This window comes from Phyllobates terribilis, unplaced genomic scaffold (assembly GCF_046119375.1).
Source record: "Phyllobates terribilis strain yellow unplaced genomic scaffold, ASM4611937v1 Scaffold_12__6_contigs__length_324123572, whole genome shotgun sequence".
NCBI lineage: Eukaryota > Metazoa > Chordata > Amphibia > Anura > Dendrobatidae > Phyllobates > Phyllobates terribilis.
The window spans coordinates 181,164,188-181,176,785 of NW_027362772.1; the positions used below are offsets into that span (position 1 = coordinate 181,164,188).

General features: G+C 39.5%; 1 protein-coding gene across 9 annotated transcripts in view; it reads left to right on the forward strand.

Moving 5' to 3' along the window:
- The window catches only part of PRDM16 (PR/SET domain 16), a 775,410-nt gene that overhangs the window by 740,115 nt on the left and 22,697 nt on the right, over positions 1-12,598 (forward strand). For 7 of the 9 annotated variants that reach the window (XM_073656489.1, XM_073656491.1, XM_073656493.1 and 4 more), the window contains 3 exons: positions 1,910-2,063; positions 4,535-5,948; positions 8,351-8,438. In XM_073656489.1, coding sequence (XP_073512590.1) covers positions 1,910-2,063; positions 4,535-5,948; positions 8,351-8,438 — 1,656 coding nt within the window. The remainder of the gene's footprint in view (positions 1-1,909; positions 2,064-4,534; positions 5,949-8,350; positions 8,439-12,598) is intronic. The other 2 variants (XM_073656490.1, XM_073656494.1) reach the window with 1 other exon arrangement.

Sequence of the window (12,598 nt, forward strand, 5' to 3'; positions counted from 1 at the left end):
TCCTTACATTGCATTGGTTAAATGACACCATCGTGGATCTCAGTTTGCTTTTCCTGTCTTCCTGCCAGTGAAGTAAACCCAAGTGGGTTTATCTGGCCAAAGCATCTTGACTTAATCCATAAGTGTAATCAAGACAGTGTATCAGGAACAATAGTTGTCCCAATGCCACCACAGTTCCCCTTGTCAGAAGGACAACTTCAATAGCGTAAGAAAAAAAAGAAGAAAAGAAAAAATCGTATTTGCAGCTTCCCGAAACTTTGCACATTTGAACTTTAGGTGTGTGCTATATAATTTATGATATTCATTTGAGAAAACAAAAAGTTAACTATTTTATGAAGGTTTCCATGTTCTCAGTGTTAATATAACTAGTAAATATTTCCCATGTTCCTCTTGAATAAACTTATTTCAAAATAGGCTCCAGCACAATTTTCCAGCTGCAGATTGGGGTTACATTAGATATTGATAGTCTGCTTTATGACTTTTAAAACTATATATTTTTTTTACATTTTTGTTTTAAATAAAATACCTTGTATATACAATCAAAGCCCTTCTATACATTTTTTTTCTACATGGTATTCCTGTAAAATTTCACCTACAGAGTAATGAATGAAATTAGCCAACATATCCCAGTTTAGCAGAAGACAACTATACCAAATACTAGTAACAATGAAAAGTTACTTATAGGTCGAAAGGTTAACTTTACTTTTTACTTCTACCATATTGAGTCCACCTTTATACTGACAGTTTAGGTTTTGCTAGAGCTCATTATGCCGACATCTAAACACATGGCTCCTGATCGTAACCTCTTATGGTTGACAGATTCTGGACATGGTTTGATTTTTCTCCATTTTTTCCATTCTGCTTATCTTATGCATCTCTTCAAAAATTAGATGCCACTCTTGTCTCATTGTCCCTTTATAACTAAAGTTGGCCTTACACATTAGATGGCTGTATGATGCTTCAGCCAATCGTTTGTCCGACAGCCATCTCAGCCCATTCTCCCATACATAGGTGCGCTCATTCAACCGAGCGCTCCTGTGTTCTCTATGAGAAAGCCACCGGCTAACAGACATGTATGTTCAACATCTCTCCTGGCCATCATTCGGTTGGCCACCCCATGCACATTAGACCATCGGCCGAACCTGTTGATATCCACCAGTTTGGCCGATATTAGTTTAATATGTATGGCGGCCATAAGACTACATAGTGAGCTTATCTGGTCCAATAGATGTTTACTGTATGTCTGTCCTATAAATTATTAGAAACTTTTTTCTCCATTAATGTACCATTCGTGTGCTATTTAGTCGCTCAACGACATTATAAGACTAGTGCTCATTTATTTTATTTTCTAAAGAAAAAACGATGTTATGTCCAAACGCAATGGAAATACCCAATCTTTTGGGTCTCCAACACTTTTAATATCAGCAGTATAAAATAAGCGTATTTAGCAAAAAACTTATAACATTATTCATTTTCAGTTATCCAAATTCAGAAAGCCCCTTCCATGGAACCTATAACATTTATATCATTGAGTCTGAGTGTTCTGCCAAAGTCCTGTAATTAACTTAAATGCAAATCCACAACTGGAATGTTCCCTTTTGTGAAAAATATTTGGACATTCAGAAGTCGATCTAGTCAAAGCATCGTCTATGTATCATTCAGCTCTTGGTTTTACCCTTGTGTTCCAAGTGATATGTTATTCTAAAGCCAGATTTATCACCCTGTAGCTAAAAAACCATTGTTCTCAATCTAAAGAATAATAAAGAATTTGGAAGAAATTCTTCTCTGCAGTAGGTCATAGTGCGTTCTCTTCATACGTTCAGTTATTGAGCACTGTATATGATTAGAGCCTATGTTTCCATTTATTTTTACATCTTAATGTAATATGATTTCTATTTTTTTTTCTTAGGTTTTCACTGACCCAAGTAACCTCCAGAGACACATCCGTTCCCAACACGTTGGAGCCAGGGCGCACGCATGTCCTGACTGTGGCAAGACTTTTGCCACCTCATCAGGGCTCAAGCAACATAAGCACATTCATAGTACTGTCAAACCTTTCATATGTAAGTTGTCTTGCTCGTATCTAGAATTTCCATTAATCTTTAGAAGGTTCTTGAAGAATAATTATTATGTGGATCAACTTAAAGTGTAACTTTGGGCAAAAGTCACATCTATTTACCACAACACTTCCCAAAGTTTTTTACTTACACGTATATCATGAACTAAGGATGGTGCGGGCTATGACAGCTAAGAGCCACCTGGCAGGCAAAACAGGAAAATTGCGTATCTCTAAGATATTCCATCACTTTAAAACCAGTGTTGTTATAACCTATTGGACCCACACCAATGCTGAAAATGAAGGAACTGAAGCGCTGCCTCTCCTTCTTAGCATTGCCTGCATTGCGGCACTTCCAACCACCCAGTGGGTAGCCAAAGCTCAACTCTGCACAACACTAAGCCAGCACTAAGACCCATTCATACTCAGGATTGGTGGTGGTCTAAAATGTTGGGCCCCCACCGATCATAAAGTTATGGCATATGCTAGCAACATCACCTTTTTTTAGGATGAAACATTTAAGGTGTATTTTTTTTTAGTTTAGGAAATTGAACGAACATTCTCACATATAAGAACTCTTCTAAAGCCTTGTCCTAACTGGATCCTAGATAGATCATTAATATAAATTCACTGATAAAGGATTTTCCCCTTTCCAACTTTTATGGCATATCCATATGATATACCACAAATGTCTCCGAGATATTGGTCCCACAATGGAGAGCCACACTTGGCTCTAGGCACTCACGTGTTCAGTGAATAATTGCTCTTTTATTTCATTGCTCCAAAGGATGTTTCAGTCTGTCCCAGACTGTTGAAAAAAAGCCTGGGATAGGCTGAAAAGTCCTTTGGAGCAATGAAATAAAAGAGCAATTATTCACTGAACACGTGAGTGCCGGGAATTACTTCCTTTCTGCATATTTTACTCCACGTGCACCACGCTAACGGAGTGCTGATCCATTATTCCTGTGTCCACACTTGGCTCTAGACTGGAGACCTGTAATGGGACCCACGTCTATCAGACTTGAATATGCTATAAAAGTCTGTGAGGGAACAACCCCTTTGAAAACAGACAAATATACTCCTTATGGTTACATGCCTTCAGTAAAGTGGATTTTGATGTTGAGCAGTCACCCAGGAGGGACATAGTCTAAGCACATTCAACTGTCAACTTGGTTGAGTGCTTAAATAGATATTTTGAGTGGGCATAGGGTAGAGGCCTCACTAATTTCACATTAAAGCTAAGGAATTTAGGACTCTATTATCTAGGGTCTTGGAAAGTCTTGGATTTGTATATTGGCAATTGTTTATCTTGATGAACTGGAGATCAACCATCTGAATCTATGTATCGGTGCGTTGTTCCATGGCCATTCAATTTAACTGTCTCATTCCTTACTGTACTACATAATTGTACTTGATTATTCTGATTAGATCACAACTTCTCATTCACTACGAATTTCTGATGACTGTGAGGCACTAAATAAATATTTCTACAGTCCTTGAAATTGCTTCCTCCTTTGTGCTTCTTTCCTCGTTAGTGTCAAGTCTTCCTAGTGAATGGATAGTCTGTTTTTTGTAAACCTTTTTGCAGTCAGTTTCTCTTCAATCAATGGTTCATTCCTTTTTTAAGATAGAATATTTTCTATCTAACAATAGCAAACATACTTGTAAATTGCGGATTGTCTGGAAATTTATCATGGCTTTGTCTTCTAAAGGTGGACCCTGATTTTAAACCATCCATCTATTTAGAAAACCTGCCTCCAGAGACATTTGAGACTTCCAATAATATTACCAGGAATATCTTCAGCGTTCCTTAGGTTCTTACAGACACACAAATTATTATTTTGCTCCTCAGCCAAACCACTATACCTTTTCAACCGTGTCCCTAAATAGATCCCTTCCCCCCCATAAGTCAGACATTCCAGATGTTGGCAGTGGAGCCATTTGCCTGTCTCTTCTTCATCCTGGTCATCAGGACCAACTACTGAGAGCCCCATGACATTTCCATTAAAGTCAAAATAAAGAATAATAACATAGTTGTCATTTTTTGCTAGCAAAGTCATTTTTGGGACACGGTACATTGCCAACTTAGAACTTCACAGTGTGTTAATCCGCCATTCCCAACTGCAGATCCTGGGCAGTGAACCAACAATCGTCATGCTTTCATATATTGTGTAGCATCCTGGATAATAAATTATCTAGTATGGATTTTTGTGTAATATCCAGAATTTGAGGATTGGAGATGTCAAACAAAAAAAAATAGAAAACTAAAAGCAGTAATAAAATTACTCGACCTATGCCCATAGGCAATTTTTAACAGTGCTCAATGGAATATTGTACATATCTAATGATAATGATAAAATGTAAAAAAAAAATACAAATGTATGTCAATTATTATGTATGTGTCTAATGATTATGTTCACGCAGTCTATATATTTTTATTTTATATTGCTTTTGTTTTGGTTTCTGTTGGTGTTCCAGGTGAGGTCTGCCATAAATCATACACACAGTTCTCCAACCTGTGTCGTCACAAACGAATGCACGCAGACTGTCGTACACAGATTAAATGCAAGGACTGTGGACAGATGTTTAGCACTACCTCCTCCCTTAACAAGCATCGCCGCTTCTGTGAAGGCAAAAACCATTACAATCCCGGAGGAATGTTTGGACCTGGTCTGCCCTTGACACCTAGTTCTTTGATGGACAAGTCTAAACCTTCTCCAAACATGAATCACTCTAGCCTTGCTTTCAATGACTATTTTCCTTCCAGGGCACATCCGGGTAGTTTGGCATTTTCGCATGCTCCACCACCATTTCCACATTTAGCTCCAGGATTTCCAGGAATTTTTCCTCCATCGTTGTATCCCCGGCCACCTTTATTACCTCCTTCTCCGCTGCTCAAAAGCCCCTTGAACCATACACGAGAAGCAAAGCTTCCCAGTCCAATAGGTAATCCCCAACTTTCCCTCATTCCATCTTTGAACAGCAGCAATAGTAACCAGCCACTTTCACTGGAGGAAAAATTTGATAACAGTATGGAAGATTCATACCTAGACAAACATAAGTCCAGGAGCAGCGATCTTTCTGATGGAAGTGACTTTGAAGATGTCAACACAACCTCGGGGACTGATCTGGATACCACCACTGGCACTGGGTCCGATTTAGATAGTGATGTAGATAGTGAAAGAGACAAAAACAAAGAAAAGAGCAAACCTATAGAAAAAAAACAAGACATTGTCAGCAGCTCTGTCTCTAGTAGTTCTAATAACAATGTTACAGAGAGACCCTTCTTCTACTCTCAACATTCCTTTTTTCCTCCTCCAGAAGAGCAGTTACTTCCTTCCATGGGAGCAGCAAATGACTCTATTAAAGCTATTGCCTCTATAGCAGAGAAATATTTTGGACCTGGATTTATGGGGATGCAAGAAAAAAAAATGGGTTCCCTCCCCTATCATTCCATGTTTCCTTTTCAGTTTCTCCCAAACTTTCCCCATTCTTTATACCCAGCTTTTACCGATCGGACAATGAATCACAATTTGCTGGTAAAAGCTGAACCAAAGTCTCCTAGAGACCTTCAAAAAGTTGGCAGCTCAAGCTCGGAATCACCGTTTGATCTCACGACCAAACCAAAAGAGATTAAGTCGTCAGCCTTAATACCACCTAAGGTTTTGGCACAACCATCCTCAGGAGAGGAGCAACCGTTGGACCTCAGCATTGGTAACAGAAGTAGAGCCAGTCAGAATGGAGCAAGGGAAACGCGTAAAAACCATATCTATGGTGACAGGAAAGCCATGTCTGGTGAAATACTTTCCAAAATCCATCCACCTCCTCTTCCCCAACAGCCACCTCTTCATTACGCAAAGCCTTCTCCCTTCTTCATGGACCCTATTTACAGGTATTAACATACCTTTACTTATTGAAGACACATTTTGTGGGGTGTAAATTGGGTTAGCTAATTTTTCCTGATTATGATTGTTGAATATAAATGCTAAGTGTAAAAATACTCACGAGTTGCACTCATCAGATGATCTAGTTTTCAGGCTTATCTTACCACTTTGCTTGTGACACGGCTATGTCTATGTTCTGGCTCACTGCTAAATATAACCTAGTGTTGACCAGTTTAATGAGCGTCCTATCACGGAAAGTTCCGATTATTTCACTCTCTTTAAGAGCTAAGGCTCCACCAAGAACAGAAAGGATGTTAACTCATGAAATTACAGGAAATGTTCTCATCCAACTGCAGTATATCAAGTATCAATTGGTCTGGCCGTCTACTCCTCCTATGAGTAGGATGGATTGAGATGTTATGATTTATGATACCATTCCTTTGTACAGTGTCACAATTCATATTAGAATTTTGATCTACAGTTTATTCATTTATACAATTTATTGATTTATTTAAAATCTAGCATTTGCAACCACAAAGATTTTAACTTATGTTGATGAGATTCTACCATGCCTCAAACACTATGCTGGTGGTAATAAAAGACTGATGCAAATGAATTGTATATAGGCTATCGCTGCATGATGGGGCCATTTTAAGAATTTAGAAGATACCATTGGTAGTGGCCATAGTGTTACCTTGGTTTATTGACTCGGAGATCTTTGACTTTTACCATCAAAACCAATGGTCCCGGAATCCCCATAGGTAAATGGTCTCATTATCAACAATAGGAAAGACTGAAAACAGTCAAGGATCCATGACCCATATGTTCCCAGTGTTGACATCTTCTAACATGTTCTTAAAGGCAATCTGTCAGCAGGTTTTTACTATTTAACTTGAGAGCAGCATGATGTAGGGGCAGAGACCCTGATTTCAGTGATGTATCACTTAGTGGACTGTTTGTTGTAGTTTCAGCAAAATCAGCAGGATATTATCACTAGAGGACTAAGTGTCTCGTGCCATGGTGTCCTCCTGCTTTGTGTAACTCAGCCCCCACCACTGATTGGTAGCTTTCTGCCTATGCACAGTGCATACAAAAAGCTGCCAATAAGTGATGTGGGTGGGGCTAAATAGAGCTCACCATTCTGAGAACTGCTGGATCTGCAGCCGATAAAACTTTTATAAAAAACTACAGCAAGCAGCCCATTAAATAACACATTGCTGGAATCAGGATCTCTGTCCCTACATCATGCCGCTCTGAGATTACATAGCAAAAACCTGATGACAGATTGCCTTTAATACTATAATTATGGTGACCCATCACTTAGCTGGTAGTTTAATTTGTCCTATAGAATAATGTTTTAAAAGTACACTTATCACAATTGTTTCATCACAATTGTATAACATAATGACCAGTTCCAGTGGCAATTCTACAGCAAGAAAATACCTCGAAACCCAGCGCCACATTTCCATAAAAGCAAATTACAAAACAAAATAATGGGAATCTCCAGCTTCATCAGAATTTATTTTACCATTGTTGTCCATTACTTTGATATTGATGTTTTGGCATCAATATTACATTGATAGGAGTCCAACACCTGACACCTCCGGCTATCAATGACTATGAATGCGGGCGAAGCCAGATGTAACCTGGGTATAAAGCCGAACAGCTCAGCTCTGTTCACTGGCCATTGCTGAGGATTGCAGCACTGTTTACATCTGGTCACCACTGGAGCTGATGGTGGGCGTCATACCCCTCTGTTCTGATACTGGGTAGCACTGTAACCTTGTAGCATTTGAGACCTTCATTCAAATCCCACAAATGACAACATCTCCAAGAAATTTGTATGTTCTCCCCATTTTAGTGTGGATTTCCCTGGGGCATGCCGATAGCCTTCCACACTCCAAAGACATACTGATAGGGAATTTAGATTGTGAGACATTGATGATAATGTGTGTAAAGCGCTGAGGAATATAATAACGCTATGTAAATAAGTATAATAAATAATTTATTATATATAAAAATAATTAAAAATAAATCTTGATGACTTATCCTAAAGAGGGGTAATCAGTATCAAAGTAGTGGACAACCCCTTTAAATGAGTTGCTAACTTTAGACAACCTTGTTTTCCTAAAAAAAAAATTGCAGATGATTGACTTATCACCCTACTAGCAACACTGCTTTGGAGATTAAATAATTGGGTTGTCCATGTAATACATGTTAGTTGCATTCTGTTGTGGCTGATGGAAAGCAGAAGTACGAATGCCCCTTCAATTGACTCATTATGCCCTTAGAGGGCATTTCACAAGGGGCCATCATAACGAGACATGTTATTATTGCTGTTATTATTGTTGTTACGTTTTACCACTACTGGCATTATTTGGGGTACGTAACCCTATGTGTTGCTGTCCAGCAGGGTGGAAAAGCGGAAGGTGGCAGATCCAGTGGGGACATTAAAGGACAAATATTTACGACCATCTCCACTTCTTTTTCACCCCCAGGTAAATTTATTATTTCTACCTCTCAATAACTCCCATTGCAAAGTGAACACTTATTCTAGTGGTGATTTGTGGCTGTAAGCAAACCCACCCTCCGGTGTTCAAAGGCCTTGCACTTCACAAATGAGAGTAGTCAACCTGATATGGTCATCTAGAGTATAAAAGTACTCTTTGGCCAAATTGTCTGGTATGTATTATAGAATAAGATGAAAAATGATATACTCATATATATCCTCAAACTTCAAGCCCATCAGAGCAAGGAGGAAAAGATGGACTATTTAACCAACCATAAATAGGGCTAATGTAAATGATGTTCTATTAATAGGAAGTAATTGGGTGATCCTCAGACAACTCTAGCAACAATGGGTTAAGGAATAGGAGCATACAGATATCCTGTTCATGTCGCCCCACATAGACAGCATTGGGGAATTATCTGGTAGCTTTTAGCTGGAGCATATTTCAGTGGATCAAGCCAAGATCCATCCAAAGTAGAAGTGATAATGGTCCACAACCTGTAAAAATCCAGACATTATGAAATTACAACAGTCCTATAAAATATCATCAGTCCATAAAGTACGTGACTACCACTCTGAACCATTACCATTGATTATGATGTAATCTACTTGACCTTGAACCTATGTGATCATTTGTGAGCAAGATCTCAACTTCTTGGTGACTTCATTCCTTAGAAGACAAAGCAATTTCAGAACGTCGACTAACAACATTCTTTTCTAATGTTTTCCGTAATTATTATTATTATTTTTTTTTTCGGACCAGCTATTCTTCTAGAGAAATTCACAGAATTTCCCACCTCACTGCTAAACATAGACCCCTCATTGTTTCACATCCCCACCAACTTATAGTTAATAACTTCCAGTGATTTTCCTTCTAAATGACTGGATAATGGCAGCGGGCCCGCCAGAAACATCCTGTGTTTGTCTGCTTTAAAATAGTGGTGAGATTTACTTGTAAAGGATCTGATATGACAGAGCAGTCAGTTGAGACCAGCAATCAGGAATGGTCTGGTCTTGTAGTCAGTAGTGTTTATAAAACACAGTAGCGCCACCTATAGGGTATCGTAGATACCAGGGTAGAACTTGGTACAAAATTTCCTCGGCTTCCTTACCGACCAGCTTAGTAATGACATACGTGTGAAAAATTAACTCATTGCATTTTTGCAGCATTTATCTTGAGCACTGTCGTACAATTTTATGCTGCAGATTATGGCATCCTACAAGAACTGAATATAAATACTGCTTGCAAATTAATACTGCAGAGGCAGGTTCCTCATGTCCGACATTCACAGGCTGAATACAGCTCACAATGTCTGGACCTGCCACCGGCCCCTGACCCAAACTCAACAGCCCCATGGGCATACAGTATATGAGGCTGTTGAGTTAGGTCAAGTGACCCATGGCTGGTCCAGACATCATGGTCTGTATTCAGACCATGAATGTCAGTGTTCAAAGTGTGAAACCCCATACAGGACTATTTAATTGTTTTATTATGTTCCTAAGAACTAACAGGCAGGTAGTTGCTACCTACCTTTTGTGCCCGGCGCCAATCTCTGCCAGCATAGAGTGATCACAGACTGTTCCTGCCGGCAATTCAGCAGCTTTTATTGATGTCACATCCACAGAGCAATGACTTCTCTTCTGCTCTGCTCTGTTGACCAGACGTGACTACAGATGTCATGCTGATTAACAGCCGGCTCCCTGCTGTCTAACTGCGGGGAGCGGGCTGTCAATCAGCATGACGTTGGCAGTCATGCCCAGTCAACAGAGCAGCTCGGAAGATGAAGAGCTGCTCTGTTGATATGGAACAGCTGAATCACTGGCAGTAACAGCCGATGATCGCTCTTAGCCGGCACCGGGTAAAACAGACACGTACTTAGCAAATACCTGCCTGCTAGTTCTTAGACGCATAGTAAAAAAAATAGCCCTGGACAACACCTTTAAAGAGGTTTTCCACTTTCAGAAACCACCTGTCTCTTTAAAAAAAAATATGCTGTACTCACTCTCCCCAGGTCCTGCAATGAGTTTCCACTGCTGCTCCCGGTGTCTGTTATTGTTTGCAGCATTCACGTCACGTTGACAGCACTGCTACCAATCAACAGCTCATGTCGTCTACACATTAGCTGGAGCTGTCGACTTGATATCAACGCTGCAGACAATTACAGACACTAGGAGCAGCAGAGGAGGGTCTATAGCAGAACCAGGGAAGGGGCAGTAAAGAGGGGGTTTTGTTGTTGTTTTTTAACAAACTACTCCTGGGCACAGGGTCTTTCTGAAAATTGAAAACCCCTTCAAATGATGAGATTTTGGTTTCCTTATGACAATGTACTATGATTGGCCACATAAACATGGAAAAGTTCCTATTTACTGTGATATATACATTTAATTAATAGCCTGGGTGTGCTTAGTGTAACGAATAATGATATCCTTAAGGATCTTTAATGATTTTGGTGCCAAGGTTAGAAAATGATAGAAAATGATATAACTAATACTTACTGGTTAAGGTCAATAAAGAAAAATAGATTTCACTTTCAGACCCTGGAGACTTTATAGGAGACATTTTTATGGAGGCGAGTGATGTGACTTAGTTTTTACCCCTCCTACTGGTCAATCAGTGAAGTGATACAGCTCCAGTTCCTGCCCTGTGCCATTCGGATTTGTTCTTCCAACTCATTTTCTACCTCTCTCGCTGCTCGGAGACTTGGAAGTGATCACTTGGGGCTGAACTGTAGAAGTTACTTGAGTTTTCTGTTGGTACTCTTGGCTTGTGTACACAGCGGAGCATAAATCTATTGATTCAAGCCGTTTATGGCTAATTAGTGTATTTAATAGGGTTCATGAATGGCTGCCAGCGTGTTACAATTTATATTTGGTAATTACAACAGCTTTTTAATAATGATATCTTTGTAGAACAATGTCTCGGCTGCAGTTGTCCCGAGAGTCTAGCTTAATGTATTGTAAACGTGCAAAAGGTCAGCGCTTGTTGTACAATAGACCATCTAGTATTTGATGTATGGCTTCCTGCAATTTTCCGCTCCCTCACCGTCTTCTTTGCTTTTTCTCTGGCTTCGGTTCAAACTTGTATTTCATTTTCCCCCCCTCAAAGCAATATAATCTGCAAGAAGCTTCTTCAAGTTCTAACTGTAAAAGCTGAGGTTATGTTCCCCAAGAAAACGCAGATTTATAATGACTATCGGGTTACAGAATTGTAGAACGGTTATCGGATCTCCGCTGAGTTTCCTGGAAAGATACAATGTAGCAAGGCGAAAGCTTAAATTCCATTTACAATTTATATGAACATTAAAAGGAGTCTGTAGGCACAAAATGACTGTTCAAACAAAGTCCAGCCGATCGGTGTACCCTTGGTGTGGCCGAGCACTTTCCACCTATTTATTTTACATCTATGCCCTTTTCTAGCTTCTCTAAAGCCAAAGCTGTCAATCAAAAAAGAGGAGAGCAGTGATGGATGCAAAACAAGTAGGTGGGAACGTCCACTGAACAGTTTTGCCACACCAAGGGTGCACCGAACGATTCTGGTTGGCTTTAACAGTCATCTTGTGCTAACAGACACAGAACAAATATTTTTTTTTTATTTTCTACTAAGAAATTCATACACCTAAGGATGGAGCACAGATTTCTTTCTACCAGCTCTGGGAGGAACCTTATCCTGTTCTCTTTATCGCCCCATACTGAGAACTTTAGAGGTACAGAGGAATATTTAGGCTCTCATCCCCCTGAGACAAACATTTTTTGGTTTCCTATTCTTTTATTTAGATACAATAGCCAAGGCAGAATTGAGTGAACCCAGATCAGCCTCCCAGAGATTCTCCTAAACTTTTATATGGATAAAGAGATTTAGGAAATGCTTTGACCCCATTTTTGAATATTATAAATGATTGACACTTGTCACAACCTTTCCGCCTTGACTTGAAGTCCTCTCCTTAGATTACCTAGGATATTGCATCTTTGAGGTGTTGCAATGCACTCCTTGTTTTGTCAGGCTCATGCATGCACAAACTGTCCTTCAAAAGGGGAGTTGTCTGAAAACTCACTGAAAAGTCATATATTGTTTCCTGGTAAAAACATGGTTGTGTAAGTAACAGGTTATCAAGGATCTTAAATATTCTTCTTCTTAGCAGGTCTTCTAAT